This window comes from Tachypleus tridentatus, chromosome 2, assembly GCF_004210375.1.
Source record: "Tachypleus tridentatus isolate NWPU-2018 chromosome 2, ASM421037v1, whole genome shotgun sequence".
NCBI classification, from domain to species: Eukaryota; Metazoa; Arthropoda; class Merostomata; order Xiphosura; family Limulidae; genus Tachypleus; species Tachypleus tridentatus.
Genome location: NC_134826.1, coordinates 80,807,749 through 80,825,284, shown reverse-complemented (window position 1 = coordinate 80,825,284; position 17,536 = coordinate 80,807,749). Strand labels below are relative to the sequence as shown.

The following is a 17,536-nucleotide window of genomic DNA, read 5'->3' as shown; positions in this document are numbered from 1 at the left end:
GTAAATGGTATTAATTCTGCTGTTAACACCTTGAGGTTGATATACCATCTTGCAATATCCTATTATGACTGACTGGTTTTTATTTGTGTGAGAAGTCTCCACACATTTTAAATATTCATTTATCTTTTTTGAAGTCTAGCCATTGTTTATAGACTAGAGTTAGAGTGCTTTAATGTGTGTGGTTCAGTTCAGAGGGACAACTAAAAAATTATTTTTGAAGACCATTCAACAAAATACTGGGGGAGTGACTAGTCATTTGCATTTTAGGTCACTTGTCCTAAAATCATATTTGCATGATAATTAACTGAGAGGAGAAAATTAATTTTATTACAGTTATGTTTTTATTTTAGTAGCAATTACAGAACAAATACTCTAGAACTAATGAAGATATAGAGTTTTAAGTCCACTTAAGTAGTGGATTTTTATGGTAATAATGAATTCATTGTGATTAAAAAGAAATACATGTTTTATTTGAGGGTAAATATACACTGTGGTGCAAGTTATACAAGTATGTGCCATTTTTCATAATGTTGTTGATATGTAGACGACAACATCTTTTCTTTTTCTAGAGAACCAGATGACAGAAGAGGTCGAAGGTATGTGAATGATGAACGACGAAGAAGGCCATATCCTAGTCATAGGTATGATAACAGATACAAGGATCTCAAAAATCACAGAGTGTCTTCTTCTATTGATCGTGATAGAGAGAGGGAGAAAGAGAGAGACAGAGATTCTCGATTTACAAGAGACAAAGAGTTTGGTAATAAAGATCGTTCAGCTGGGGAGAAAAGTAAAAGTCGCAGTCGTAGCAGAAGCTGGAGTCATTCTCGATCAAGAACACGATCTTGGTCCCCGCCTTCTTTGGGATCCAGATCACGGAGTCGGTCTCGATCATTCTCCAGAGATAGGTCTAGAGGTATGAGAACATTTTTTCTGTTTGTACACCTATTGAATGCAAAATCTGTGTTAAAGGCTTGTGCTGAGTTTTTAGAGGAATGATTAAAAATTATGACTTGTTATAAAATAACCTGTATTTATGTATAGTTTTCCTTTCTCTTTCTTTTTGTTCAGTTAGCTCAATGAACTAATTATTATTGCTTTTAAATCTGTTATGTAAATCAACCAAAAGTAAAGGTATGGAAGAGGGGTAAAGCTTAACTTACTGAGTTAGTCCATGATATAAACGTATCAAGCAAAATTAGGCAGTTCCTTCTTTATTAAAAGCAGTTAGTCGTGTAAACAGATATTAAATAAAATAGAAAGTTTACAGAAATGACAAAGATCAGTATGGCAGCATTCATTCTTTTGAAAGGTTTTATTAGCTATATACTGCCTGGATTATTGCATTTTGTCTTGAAAGCAGCGTTGCACCAATCAAAAAGTATATATAGAAAATAAACTTGTAGTTATTTTTTTAAGCATTAAAGAATGTCAAAGATGAACCTTATTGAGTAGTTTTATATTTTTAATTTAATACACAAGTGTTTTATTGCTAGTTTTGAATTTGAGTTGATTTTGTTTTGCTCCAAATTAAATATCATTGTTTGTGATTTTTATAAGTTTTTTGGGTATAGTGTGGCACTCATAGTCCACATGGAGGAAAGACATAATAGCTTCAAACAATTCATTTAATTTAATTATGTTGATTTATTTACATATTTTCTTTTGAAATTGAGATACTAATATTCTAATTATAAACTGTATTTTGTTGCTAAGTGTATTGAGAGTAATGGTAAGGATATTTAGTTTAATTTTTAATGTAACTTCATAAAAAATGTTACATGTGCACATTGATTACTTCCATACTCATAGGGTTAGGGAAATGGGAAGACAAAAGTGTCTAATACTTTACCATTTTCTTATTACTGATGTAAAAAGTCCATGAAATTGTATAAAATTTTCGAACAAAGAAATATATACACTTTATTTCTTAAAGTTAAAATATGACAAAATAACCTGTATTAATTCTCCCTAGACAGAATATCGTGATGTGATTTGAATGTTAAGGGTGGCAGGGTAATTAAATATTCCCAAATGATACCCATTATCATATCTTACTTTCACAATGATTTGAATGCCAATAACCTTGTACTAACTCCCACCTAAAAATCACGTGTTCAACTTTTTTAACACTAGCTTGGTTAATTTGAACAATGACATGACCTTTTTTGTACTTTTTTAAAGTCATTATAGATTTAATGCTTCTAATTTTCAATATAATGTGTATATATCTTCACAAAATTTAGCAGTCTTTCAGTTAACATTGTGTGTCACATATGGAAAATTATATATTAATGAAGTTTTTTCAATAAGGTAAAAGATTTGTTCATGAATATATGGAGTATTTGTTTTGATAGTTCTTGTGCAAAATTCTTTCATGTTAAGATTAAAAATACTTTTCCTCATCTCAGAAATCTCAAATTTCCTTTGTGTAATCCATAAAACTTCTTAAATGCATTTCAAACTTTTTTTTGTCAGTAAAATTTTATATATTATCTGTTATTTTCTCTGTCCTAACTCAAAATGAGATCAGTCAATTTGATGAACCTGGTAACCATGTAAAAAAAATATCACAATGATTGTAAATTACCCTTTTTTTTATTTCTAGAATGGCATTAAATGGTAATATGAAATTACATTTGTTTATTCTAAGTAGCTTTAAGCTCTTGACAGCATATTCATGATTAAATTTTTTGTTGTCCTTTGAACAGTGTTTAATTACTATCTGTTCCATAATAAATTGAAAATCACTTGGAGCACATGCAGTTCACATTACACTATCAACTTACATTATCCACATTCTGCTCATTTGCTTGGCTTGTGCCTCATGAAACATTTTTAATATATTATTATTATTTATTTTACCTAATATAATCTTACTAACCTAAAGTGATCTCTATTTTTATATTTTAGTTTCTTTTATTATAATAAATAAACAATAAACATGAAAAACAAGAAATAAAGTATCTTTTTTCTTGCCATCGATTGTGAAGGACATTTAAACCTGCTTTCTTATACTAATGGTATTATGCCCTAATTTTTTGTTTGCTTATATAATGCACCAAAGAACTTAGACTAATAACATGCGAAAAGTAGACAATTTCCCATACCTCTTACAATTTTTCTGTCTTTCTAACTATACAACAAGAGCCATTACAAAATCATCCAAGCTAGTCATTAAGTTTCTCACTGGAATGTTGCTTTTACCCTGAGTGAAATTTACTATTATTTTTGCAGAGCATAATGTTATGCAATATGTCATTTGATAGATGGAAACTTTGACTTGTTGTCAGTTATATGTAATATATAATTAAACATAAGAGAGATCTATTAACATGTCCTGAAAAAGGGAATGTGATAGGTGGGGGTGACAGGAAAGGTTTGATTTCCTATTAATAATTCTGTAACCAAATAAAATTGAAGACTATAAAAATTATAAATTCTCTGAGCAGTAGCATTTCTGTAGTAAATAATGTGCTTTTAAATTTTTACTGTTGTGGCTGATGGGGACTTGTGTGAAAGATGTAATAGTCACTGTTGAACTTGAGAGTTCCTTTATGCTCACTGGCTTCCTCATCCCATCTATTCAGGCAATGTTCCTTCACCCCAGTTTGAACATTGTCATGATAATGATGATGATTTTTGACTGTCTTTTTTTTTCTCCAACAGGGTTTGCTCTAGTTACAGCTTTATCTCTGGATGAAAATTCTCACCTTTTTAATCTCATGTTTGTCATGATTTTGGAGTTATGTTCTTTTCTTTCTCTTTTCCTTTGCCATTTGATACCTCTCATGCTTTACTACATGAAATCCCTAATTATGACTACTTTGTCATCCTTCCTTCACCTGACATTGAGGGGAAGACCCATTTCTCAAACACCTGCATACCTCTACTAACATGACTCATCCTCCTTGTCTGTTTGTATCTGTTGTCCTGGCTTATAGTTGTTATTCATTTCTGTTCATCATTTCCCCATCTTTGGAATTTCTTTTACTTAATTGGAGAGTTAACCCTTTAACTTTAATTTCCTTTCCTAGTGCTCAGTTTTTACACTTTTGTCTCTCTTATTACTTTCCTGGTTTACCTTTTGCCACTTATTTCTGAAACACTTTATAATTCTAAGGAGAGGTTTATTCTCTTTTCTTCTTATTCTCACCACATTCACCCTTCTTCTTCTCCATTATCCCTCCTTTCTTGATTTTACTGCCCTTGGGATGGAATGCCTTCCTATCTGATATATGCCTTTCTCATCCTTATCTCTGTGATCTTAGTCAGATTGCATTTCTTTACCAGAGGTTTATAATGGTATTCCTGACTCACTGGAGATGCAAGTTGAAGTAACTTGTAATCAGTCCTCATTTGTTATTATGGTTTCTCAACCTCACTCTTCTGTTCCTGTTTTTAAACCTGCTGTATTCATGTCTCTCTTTCCCATCCCAGCTTTCTGGCCCTCTTCTAATTTCTGTCCTCACACCTCTTAATGTCAGGATCATTGTTCATCACCTTGGTGACCACCTGTCACTTTGGTCCTGTGAGGGCCTGTTTGTCTCTCTTCACCACTTTTTCATCTCCATTTTCATTTAATAGATGGGTTGTTCAGGTTCTCACTTGTAACCTATTATTTCACCTCCTTCCCTTTTCCATTTTCTCTTTTTCTCCTTCTATTCCCTCAAATTTTCAGTGTCTCAGATCTCTTATTCAAAAACATCATCAAGAGGGGATTACCCAACATCTTGTAATTTCTCTAAGCTTTTTTTCATGGCCCCTCCAAAATACTGAGATCTGTTGGGCAGTTACTGACCTCTTTTTGTCTTTAAACTGGTTTTTTTATCATCCCTTAAATTCATATGGATAATTTCTTTTCACTGAGACTGTTATAGACCAAGGCTGAAGTTTTGGACACCTTTCTACACATTCTGATCACCCCATCCTCCAGATGTTTTCTTTGTTTCATCCAGTACCATGCTTTTCCTTTTGGTGTTGTGTTTGCTCTTTATCTCTTTAATTGAATCTTGGGGCATTTTTCCCACCTTATTTGTGATTGGGACTGAGGCTCCATTATAATTTGAAAGGATAGCTTCTTGAGGAATCCTTCTCTTACATTCTTCTGCAGGAGGATGCTCAGCTGGGCTAGCTTGTCAAGCCTTCCAAGTCTTTTCTCACACCCATCATGTATTTGGTATATTTGTGGGTTTTATTCAACTATCATTTAAGTTAGGCTCAGCTTCACCACTTCACTTATGAGCAGTGGAATGTCTTGTCACATATAGGTTTGTACTTTTTTTTCATCCTGTACATTAGCTTCTTTTGCTTTTGGTAACTCTGACTTCCTTTGAACTGCTCATTCTTTTATGGACTGCATACAGATATGCCTTTTTTGGTGTAAATTGCAAGACCAGTGGAACCTTTTTCAGAATCTAATGTCTGTGTTTGTGCTTTTCCCTCCTCCAGTTTTGTGGATTTGTCTTGGTGGTTTGACCACTGTAGTGAGTATCTCCTTGCTGCCCTGACCAGATTTCCATCTTTTCACAGATCCTTCTTTGTTGAGCTGAGGAGGGTGTATCTCTGGATGACTGCAGAACATTGGGTGTATGGATGTCAACATCTTTGAACTCTTGTCTTTCTTTTTTGTGAATCAGTTGGTGAGGTTCCATTCTGATAATTCCACAGTTGTTTTGAATATCAACCATCAAGGGATACCCATTCCAGAATTCCCCACTTACCACATCTTTGAAATCATTGATTTTCAGAAAAAATATACGTGCTTAATTTCTTATGTTCTTTTTCTCTGAGTTGGATGTGCATGGACAGCTTTGTAGTCCAAATGACACCTTGTTCTCCATACATTATATATTTTATGGAATAATTAATAGTTAAAGTGATAATGCTTGTACATGTATTTTGAAAGTACTTAAATGGTTACATATTTTTTCAGCATATATAAAAAAAAGTTCATGTGGCCAAGGAGAAACTCCTCAGCGCCCATCTGATCATGGGGATACAGATTATCGTGTACCCCCTCATAGCACAGGTCCAAGTTTAGTAATAAATATTGCTGAACCAGTATCTTCCACTGTACCAGGTATACCCCCTGTTGCTGCTAGTCCATATACTAACAGAGGAACAAAACGCTGCAGAGATTTTGATGGTATGGTATTTTAGAAATGCAGTATAGCTAAAAACATTGTTTTGTCTGTTAGATTGATATATTAAAATGATTCATTTATTAAAACTAAAATCAACACTGAAGCAGCTACAGTTACTCAATATACATTTATATATTGTATTTGTATCAAAAGTGCATGTGTATCAAAAGATTATCTTTTCATTGGTAGTTCTTGCTATTTTTCTCTCATAATTTGGAATATTTATTTGATTTTGTTATATTACAAACAAAGATATACATATATATATTGGTTTATTCATGGTTTATTATTGGGTCATAATTTTTTATTCATTACAGTTCTGAAAAAAAAAATTAGTGAAAGTTTGATTGGAAATCATGAAGTTAAATGATAGCTACTTGTTTTATACTTACAATCAGTGAAGCTAATTAGCTCATCTTTGTAATCTGAATAATCTTTTTAACAGAAAAGGGATTCTGCATGCAAGGTGATATGTGTCCATTCGACCATGGTACTGACCCTGTTGTTGTTGAAGATGTCTCCTTGCTTGGCTTTCGGCCAACTTCAAGCAGAGCACGCCATGTAAATGTGCAAGGTATTTGAGAAAACGTGACATCAGCTGTAATTATTTTTTTATTCCAAGTAATAAAAATTAAAAGTTCTTGAATCTTCTCATCATCCCTCCTTGTATTTAGTTTGACATATTTTTGTGAAATAACATTTGACTTGCTATTATATTTTGAAAATGAGTAGGCAGTTCATTGTAAAATGCTTTCCTGATAAAGTAATCTTTGTTGAATACAAGAAATCTCACTTGGTGAAGACAGAAAAAGATCTACACCATAACAATGTACTTGTCTGATATAAAGACTGTTTTAGGCTTTTTTTTTCTTTAATTGTTGCTTCAGTAGTTAATAGAGTTTTCCAGATTTTCTGCTTCTATGACTACTTGAATACTGATTATATATAAATCTTAAAATTAGGAAAATTTAAGATTCATTACCCGGTAATGTTTCACCATACATATACAATATATGCAACTCATATATGTTTTAAATATTTTTTATTTTTTGTTTCATAACATATATTGATCACTTTCAGCTCCACCACCCCCAGGTATTCGTCCAACTCTACTGCCCCTTCATGGGCCACTACCTCTCACATGCCCTCCATTTCCACCTGGAGTTTCCACTCATCTTCCCCCACCACCTGGTTAGTGCATATAATTTTTTTAGTGTTGAAAATGTTTTTATTTAAATGTATGTTGATACTTTCTTTTTATATGCAGTAAAAAAATTATTTTATGGCTTTAAAGTAAATAACTTAACCAAAATGAAAACAAGAAAATATTAAGCAGAGTTAATAATTTAATTAATTTCTTGTTAAGTCTGCAACACATCTTCATTGTACTTGATTGGTTTTAATAGTAGGCTAAAAGAGGCCAACTAGTAAATAGGATTTTTTTATCTTGTTTTTACACCATTTTGTTTCAATACAACTGAAAATAGTTTGAGAAAGAAGATAGGTTATAACTGTTATTGTAGTTTCAATGAATCTTTGGGTTTTAACAGCAAATTATAAATGTTAAATTACCATTTAACCTTAATTTTGAATAACAGTAAAACTGAAGTCTTTTTTTTTGTTTTGGAATTTCGCACAAAGCTACTCGAGGGCTATCTGTGCTAGCCGTCCCTAATTTAGCAGTGTAAGACTAGAGGGAACGCAGCTAGTCATCACCACCCACCGCCAACTCTTGGGCTACTCTTTTACCAACGAATAGTGGGATTGACCGTCACATTATAATGCCCCCATGGCTGGGAGGGCGAGCATGTTTGGCACGACTCGGGCGCGAACCCGCGACCCTCAGATTACGAAGTGCACGCCTTAGCGCGCTAGGCCATGCCAGGCCCAAAACTGAAGTCATTGGAGTTTAGTGATGTGAAATATGCAGTCAGCATTGAATAGAATCAAACACTTGTTTGTATTTAGCTTATACAATTACAGTAGCAATTTAAAACGGTGATATTAATCCTCCAGTAATGTGTGCAGAATTAGTCTTTATGTTTGTAAATGTGGTGTGCAGGGCTTAAATGACACATAGATTAAAAAAGAAGATAAAGGGTTGTACAATAAAGTGAAGAGAGAATTAAAGGTCTGAAAATGATATTTTACTTTAATTATTCAAACCTTTAGGGTGTTGGCTGTAACATATTAACTCTGTCAACAGTGTTGTTCGATTGGATCAACTTCATTTCTGTGAAGTTACACATAGTAATATTCACTATAATTTTGAATTTAAAAAAGTTATCTTTACACTTAGTACGAATTAAATAGACTCTACATTAGATAGTCTTTTATGTTTGTTTTTGAATTTCATGCAAGCTACACAAGGACTATCTGCTCTAACAATCCCTAATTTAGCAGTGTAAGACTAGAGAAAAGCAGCTAGTCATCAACACCCACTGCCATCTCTTGGGCTACTCTTTTACCAATGAATAATGGGATTGACTATAACATTATAATGCCCTCACTGCTGAAAAGGCAAGCATGCTTGGTGTGATGGGGATTCAAACCCACAATCCTCCAATTACGAGTCGAATGCCTTTATCACCTTGCTGTGCCAGACCAAGTATTTTGTGTAGAGAAAATATATTTCCAAAACATACTAACCCTCACTGACAATATAGGTATTCTTAGACATTGGCTTTGCCTATCTAAGTTTTGGTCTGGGACCTCCACCTTCTCAACATGGTATTCTAGCTATATTGTTAGTAGATTGTCAGTATGTTTTTGAAGTTAACTTTTTTCCTAAACTGAAAATATATTTCCAATGATACTAACCTCCACTGACACTTTCATTCTACCTCCCAACTAAGAGCAGGTGTCAGTCTTGAACAAGTGATTACATTATCTAAGTGAGGTGCTTATATACAATACTGGAATAGATGGCATATTGACAAGAGTGGAGAAATTTGCCAATGTAATGTAATTGGCAGTTTTTTCATCACAGTTGGGTTTCACATATTTTTAAGGTTGGTAGACAGTTTTCTGGTAATCATGTGCGTAATAAACAATATTTAAATTTTGTAAAGACAAATAAGGTCAATATGTGTGTCGCCTAGTTAGCTATAGCAATGTTAGAAAGTTTTAATGCTACAAAAGTATTGAAACAAGAAAGCCAAAGCTACAAAATTGAGTTAATTAGAAGTTAAAAAATTGTATTCCTACTTTGACAAGTCACTGTAATTGTGTTAGTATGAGCCAAAGTTTTAAATTTTAAGTAACTCAGCTTTTGTAGTTTTACTTGTTTCAATACTTTTTCTAGTATTAAAAGTTTTCATATCACTCTGGCTATCTAGGTAATATATATAATAATCCCTGCTTGTCTTTAAAAAATTGTTATTATACTCGTTTATTTCCTTTTAATTAGCTATATTTTCGTGTACCAGCAATACCAAGCACAGGTCGCTATTTCCCAATTTGATTTTACTCATCAGGATTTCTTCAAACCTACCTTCAAATCTAATTGTATGTCCAAAGTAGAGCATCATCTAATTCACACACACACACACATATATGGACCCAAAATGTGAGTTCTGTGAAAGAAGAAGAGTGATAGTTTGTCACATTTTCTGTATGCTTATCTGGAAAAGTCACTTACTCACTTACTTGAATGAAACTGTGTTGAAACAGTGAAATTGTGATTCACTTCATAAAAATGTACAAAGCAGTTTAGGTGTCTTTATAAGTACAGTGCTAAAAACAGGGGTTTGATTCCCTTCAATGGATACAGCAGATAGCCTGATGTGACTTTGCTATAAGAAAACATCCTATTATAGTTATAAGTACAATAAGCTTCAGCTTTGCTCAGCTTATATACTGTGAAATAGTCACTGTTGATATTCAGACATTTTAAAGATGATTTTAAATGTTCTCACTTTTTTCATCATGATTCCTACTGTTAAGTACAATGATTATTGACATTTCCCTGATATAGAAATCTTTATAAAATATAAACTATGATTACCTCCAAGTCCTTCAGGTAAGTGTTGGAGTAATAATGGAATTATTTGATGTAAACAAATAAGTAATGTATAAGTGTGGTTGTACTGGTGTATTATATTAGTTACAGCATTAAACAGAGAGTAGTTAGAAGGCCTTACAGTATACAAGATTTGATATTTTAACCAATTTTGACCAAAAGTGTTATCTTTTATTTTGGAGCTATCAACTGTTTAACATTTGGTGGTCATTGTGCATGCTGTAGCAGGAGAGAACATATGGATAATGAAATATTCTTGAAGGCCAAACTGTGAATAATATGCTTTCACAAATCAAGTCAAGGTTGACAGTTTTACTAATTAATAAAATAAATTGAAATTCATTTTAATGTTTAATGAAATTTTCCACACTTTCCTTAATGATGTGAATATCATTATTGATCTGTATATATTGGACAGATTTGGAATACATTTATTCCTGAAACACAAAGCTTATGTATTGCAAAGCATGTTCTGGAATCTTTTGGAATATTTCTCCTAATCTTAAAGTATTGGTGTGTATGTGTTTTCTTATAGCAAAGCCACAGTGAGCTATCTGCTTAAAGTATTGTGTGCTATTATTGGCATTTGACTTGCAGGTTTGGGTACATATTTTGTTCATGAAATAACACAAAGGTTATCCAGATTTTATCATTTAAACACAGTGTTTGATTGATCCATATCCTTTCAAAATCCACCTTCCTAAAAACAAAACTTTATTCGTGTTAATTAAAATGGTTCTGTAAGAACGATACCAAATTTCTTAATATCCAAAATAATTTGAACACTCATGGACACCAGTATTCTTCTAAGTTCTTTCAAAGTCATTTAACTTTTAGAGGATTTGAAGCATTAGTAGACCATTAATTTTTTTTTCTTGTTGTATAAAAATTTTGTTTACTGTTCTAGAAATTCTGTACTATAAGTGCTGTGACCTGTTTTGTAAGCTATGTCTAATGTTAGTCTGTGAAAATTGATATTTTCATTGATTTTTTAAAAACCTTTTTTTCCAAAAGTGTTATGTTTGCAATGTTGGTTTTTCATAAGCTTTTCTCTGATAGAAATTATTAAACATCCATTAGCTTTTTATTACTGTGAAAATTGAAAGTTAGGTTCATTTCTTTAAAGAGTCATACACTCCAGAGCCATACAATCCTGAAGCACCAGGTATTAAAAGACCATTCCGAATACATCAACCCTTTTGGGGTCCAAAAGATACAGGAATGCCTCCAGTAAGGTTATCTCTTCCCCATGGACCTCCTCCAATGTTCCATCCTCCACCACAAAGAACAAGAGAGTTGATTGGTGTTCCTACAATTGACAGTCCTATAGGTTGGTTTTTCCTTATATACTTGTTGTAAACAGAATAAAATTTGTAAGAAAGTGTTTGATCTATTGATTTGACTTACAAATATTAACTTATTAACCATGATACTGTTTCTTTGGTTACGTAGTGTCAACAACCTCCTTTAGAAGTCAACCAGTTTTTGAACCTGAAATATCTCCAAGCATTGTTGTTACAGCATCACATAACAGCATTGGCACTGGTCTGGTCTCATCTGTATCTGTACAACCAAGTATTGTGACCAATGTCAAGCAAAGACCATTTGGTTATAACAATTTAGGTTCAAAGAAACATTTTTCACCAAATCAAGGAAGATGTACTCTGGAAGTGAGAAAGGTTCCTCGACATCTGAATACCATCACACATTTAAATAAACATTTTTCCAAATTTGGCAACATTGTGAACCTTCAGGTATGTATTAAATAGTTATAGTTAATGGCTATTTAAAGTATCATTTTGTCAGAAACAAGTAAGATATTACCCTGTTTTTTTTGTAATGTTTACAGTATAGGCAGAATTAAGTGTGAAATAGCTACAAAAGTGTCTTTTATTTTCTTGATTTTACATAAAGTATTATGGGATTTATTGTGTACTTTTAGGTGTATTTTACATTTGTAATATTATTTTGTTATTATTATTCAATTATCATATTAAAGATTTATAACCTAGAAAAAATTTGAAACTAACTACTAAATAAAACAATTCATTTTGTTTTTACTTTGAAAAAGGATAATTATAAAAAAACAAAAATGGTAACAAAACAGGAGTCTTGTAAAAAGGACTATGAATGATTTGAAAAGTGCAATAAATGTCTTTGAAGATTTATTTTGTTTTATAAATACTAATATAAACTGCTCAAAAAATTAAAGGAACAAGTAGGTTTTCTTATATAATTTATCTCAGTATTTCAAATGTGATAAAATTTTATTTTTTTAAGTAATTTGCTTCATTTCAGTTCCATCTATATCCATTTTTTAATGTGTGATGAACAGCAAAACATAGAGAAATAAAATTTTTAAAAGTGACCAATATCACCAAAACTGATATCCCATATGAAACAAAACTTTAAACAGTTTACATGCATTTATTCAACAAATGTTTGAAACATTCAATATCTAGTATGACATACTTCTGACACTGATTTGGCACACTTTGAATCAGAGTAACGATGTTATCTTGGGGTATGGCAACACACTTGTCTACCAGGTCTTGTCAGAGTTTCTCTACATTCTGAGAAGGGTGCTGGCATTCACTAACACACCTCTACAACACATCCCAACAATGTTCAATCAGATTTATATCTGGAGATCTGGCAGGTCACTCAAAAGTCTTTATTCCTTCCTCATCAAGGAAGTCCATACACAGTCTGGTGATGTGGGCTCGCACATTAACCTGCATGAAAATGAACCCATTGCCAACAGCACCAGTGAAAGACCTCACAATGGGTTCCAGAATTTCATCTCTATATTGTCGTGTGTTCAGAGCACCCCTATGGAGTATGATTAAGTCCGTGTCACCACCCAAGCATATGCCTGCCCAGACCATTACAGAACATCCTCCATAAGCTTTGACTTGCACAATGTTACAGGTAGAAAATCACTCTCCTTGGCATCTCCGCACTCTCGTACATCCATCATCATTAGACAAAGTGAACCTGCTCTCATCTGTCCACAGCATGGTGGCCCACTGATGATGTTTCCGGTCCAGGTGCTTATGAGCAAATTCCAACCCGGCTGCACGGTTTCAGGCTGTCAGAATAACGCCTGTTGCAGGCCATCTGGCCCTAAGGCATCCTTCGTGCAGACGATTGTGAACTGTTTGGGTTGATATATGGGTTCCATTGGAAAGCTGAAGGTCATTTTGCAGTGACCGAGCCGTAGCTAACCTGTCCTGCAGAGCAGTAGTCACAATGTAGAGGTCCTCTCTGGCTGTTGTGCAGCGATGACAGCCTTGTCCTGGTCTCTTGCTATAAGAATTCATCTCCTGGTATTGATGACACTTGGTGACACACCAACTTGCTGTGCCACCCTCCTTTGGGTTTGGCCATCCTCCAGCATTTGGACTGCCCTGGCCACCTCGTTCTCTGTCAGATAATGTCTGACTGTTTGGGTACACAAGATGAAGGGACAACAGCCTTATATAAGGTACCTTGAGTTGTATTCTCCGTAAGTGAGGCGAATTTCATTTGAGTTGCTTCAAACTTCACTCGCAAATTTAAAAATACACTTGTAGACGAATGGATATGTTTTTCATACATAAATTTACTTATGACAAAAATGTACTGAAATATATACTTGTTTCTTTAATTTTTTTGAGCAGTAGATATATAAATATATAAAAATAAATGTTACTTCATCACCTATTTAAAATTTTACATCAAGTTTTGGAAGTTTGTATATAACTCTTGAAATCTTAAACTGATAAAACTAGAGGGAAGGCAGTTAGTCAGTGATATCTACTAATGGTTATTGTCTGATTGAGTAGTGGAATTTGACTATTGCTGTTGTACGATATCCACATCCACAACATATGGAGCTCATTGTTTCAGTTATGGAGAGAAAACTGTTGACCCTTGGATTCTCAGTTCAGAAAACAACTACTAAACTGTGCTTGTCACTATTTTTTATATTCTACATTTATTGATTGTTTTTAAGTTATTGAACAATGTGTTGAATATAAGTACTGCGCATAAAACTTTATTATTATTCTGGTGTTCTTATTACAACTATAATTATTTTCTTTTAATTTTATTTACCTAAAAATGGAGGTCTTGAATGTTTACTTTTAGAAAAGGGGATTCCATCCTTAAAAGTATTTGAGAACCTTTGTTTCATATTTCTCAGGTAGTTTCATTTTATTCTAAAGACAGTGAAATGACTAACAAAAAATGTGTGATTGTTTAACCACATGGCATTCATACTTGAATTGTGCATTACTTGCCATCATTGACAGACAGAATTCATGTTTTTGTTATGATGAGTAATCACAAAGTGTTTGTGATTATCTGTGTTTATTAAAGAACCACATGAAATGTAAAAATTTCGCTTGACCATTTAATACATCAGATAAGTCTACGTATGTAGTATATTCTATTGAATTAAGTTATTAAGACAAACATTTTGGCCCAATCTCATTTTCAGTTAGAAATATTTTAAAGTTGGGTATGTCTACTACAAACAAATAGAATATAATTATTTTTAATTTATAACCTATGTAACATTGTTAAGACTAGGAATGAATTTAAAATAATGGCTCTGAGATATAGGACTTAGTATATTGTAAGAAGTAAACAAGAGATAAATGACTGCTTTTTTCTGTAACCAGGCTAGTTGAGTTATTCCTATGGTTTGCATGAATCTGAAGTGTAGTTCCTGTGTAGAAATCAGTAGCAGAAAGAGAAATATAAGATTCTTAAAAATAAAAAACTAAATTTGATGTGTGTAGGGGTATACCTTTCTTTTTCTCAAGTACAAATTACTTCTTTTTCCATGCAGTGTTAACCATTTCCAAAAGGGTGATGGATTAAAAACCAACGTTATCATGTTTGTTGACTTGCAATCACATTTTTATTGAACTATTCATTTTGTGGACTTATTAAGTTTAGTGTCAAACTGTTTATCATAATTGAGATTTTTCTATTCTACATTTTTTAATTTTTTAATTTAAAAGTAAATATTAAAATCATACAGAAATATCAAATTTTGTGTGACATGGTATGCTGAATGCAGCACTTGTTCAAATTGGATGCTTATGATGTTAAAATATAAAGTATGTAGTTTTGTATGAATTAGGAACTCAAATTACTGATATGGATAAGCTATAATATAAAATAAGAACCTTCTATCTTTACTATTTGCTGAGATATTGCTTGTGTACTGAATCATAGTGGCCACACTTGCTTTTTTCCATTTTTGGAAATGGACTCTTATATACAATTACTTATATATATATAAAATATGAATAATCAGTTGGAAGCTCAGAATGTCCTCTCGGTGTTTTTTCCAGCAGTATTCAAATTATCAATAATATTTTTCACCCCCTCCAGATGGATTCATGAATGTGGTGAGGAGACTTCCCAGAGAATGTTCTGTAATTTCAGCTTACCTCTACTGGGATTTGAACATCCATCCACATGTGTGCCATGCATGGTGATCTGTGAAGGAGAGGAGAAGATTCTGTTAGTTTGAGGGATCCAACCCTAACATATCACTTTGACCTTGAATTCTTGCAGATGGGCAGCCTTGGAATGGCTCCCCAGGGTTAATTGGCTGGTCCACTTGGGCTAGGGTTAACCAAATACCAGTGTTTGATGTTTTCAACAGGTGCTGTGGACACTATCTGATGATGATGTTTGGGTATAGGGCTCATGAAACCCTGGCATCACCACAGTGTTCTTTTTTGGCATTGTAGTGCATCCCCTCTTAGGGCTCTGTAGTGGGTGGGGACAGCATGCACTGAAATGTTATTTTATTATGGACATACCCATTTATGAACAAAAAGATACAAGTGAAAAAACAGATTATCAAAAAACGACCACGTATAGATGACTCTGTTATACAGTAACCATCAAAGTTGGATTCAATACCTCGATTTCTCATTCTGCATTCATTGTCAGAGAAATCTTTAGGGAAGGTGTGCCACTTTTTTATTCTTTGTTACTTGATATGTTTCCCCTTGGAGACTGAAACCATCTGTGTTTCCTTGAGTCGTACCATTACTATTTGTTCTCTTCACTTGGCTCCAGAAGAGGCCTATGATCAGTCAGACCTTGATGCCCTCATTTTTAATCTTGGGGGATTTTAATGGACGTAATCCTCTCTGGGGTGGTGCTGATATTGATGGGAGGGGTGGTTCTATAGAGCACATGGACTCAGATCACATCCTTTCTCTCTTCAGTACTGGTTTTTATACTTATTTTCTTGCACCTAGTCAGTCGTTTACTGTTGTTGATCTCTCTCACTTTTCTCTTACTTCTTTTAGAGGGTTGACAGTAATCCACAAAGCAGTGTTCATGTCATTTTGAGAGAGACTGGCCATGGTTGATGCCACCCAACCTGTATGTCTCAATGGAAGTTGGACAAGGCCAACTGACCCTCTTTCACTGCTCTCTAAAAACTTGTTCCTGCTGTTGTCTGTAAGCCATCAATAGACAACTGCTTGGCAGCTGTGACTGACTGTATTGTCCATGCAGCTACTCAGTGTATTTCTAAAACCTTGACACATTTTTCATGGTATCCTCATCGTGCCTGTCACATGGCACGGAATGCTCAAAAACAGGCCTGGAATACCTTTGGTAGGTATCCCACACTTTTGAACCACATTTCTTTTCAGCAGGCCCGTGCAGATGCTCAGCAGGTCAGATTTCAATGATAGAAGGTGTTTTTGATTAAGCACACAACTAGCATCTCTTCTACTACCATTTCCAAAGTCATATTGGACAAGATTTGAAAGGTTGGTGTGTAGTATACGTATGCTCCCCCTTTTGATCTTGCTCTTTGGTAGCTAGGAAGTTGCTGATACCTAGAGCATTGCCAATACTCTCAGTAAAAACTTTTCTCGTGTGTCTAGCACTTCTGCTTCATCCCCCATTTTTTAGCCATCACGACTCATGCACAGCAAACAGTATTTCCATTTTTTTTTTCTTTAAAACTGTTTGTATGCACTTCTACCACCATTGGGGTATTCACCCAATCCAAAACTCTGTCTCAGTGATATTATTCTTAGGCAAAGTTCTTGTAGCTTATCTTTGATCATAAGCTGACCTTCATTCTATATATGAAGCAGCTACTTGTCAAGTTTACAAGGTCACTGAACATCCTCTGTGTTCTCTCATTCATCCCTCGGGGAGCAGATAATTGTTTTTTGTTAAAATCTATCATGCCCTCATTTGATCCAAATTGGACTATGTATCTCTGATCTATGGTTCTGCTAGTGTTGGATCCTGTTCACCATTTGGGGCTTTGACTCTGCATGGAGGCTTTCCACACTTCTCCAGTCCAGTGTTTGTACACTGAGTCTCACGAACC

At 33.8% G+C, this 17,536-nt stretch overlaps 1 protein-coding gene across 2 annotated transcripts in view; it reads left to right on the top strand.

The window, feature by feature from the left end:
* LOC143244339 (RNA-binding protein 26-like) overlaps positions 1-17,536 on the top strand; it is a 112,539-nt gene that overhangs the window by 43,597 nt on the left and 51,406 nt on the right. For both annotated transcript variants that reach the window (XM_076488820.1, XM_076488818.1), the window contains exons 5-10: positions 570-916; positions 5,936-6,148; positions 6,592-6,720; positions 7,227-7,337; positions 11,294-11,497; positions 11,620-11,921. In XM_076488820.1, the coding sequence (XP_076344935.1) occupies positions 570-916; positions 5,936-6,148; positions 6,592-6,720; positions 7,227-7,337; positions 11,294-11,497; positions 11,620-11,921 (1,306 nt within the window). The remainder of the gene's footprint in view (positions 1-569; positions 917-5,935; positions 6,149-6,591; positions 6,721-7,226; positions 7,338-11,293; positions 11,498-11,619; positions 11,922-17,536) is intronic.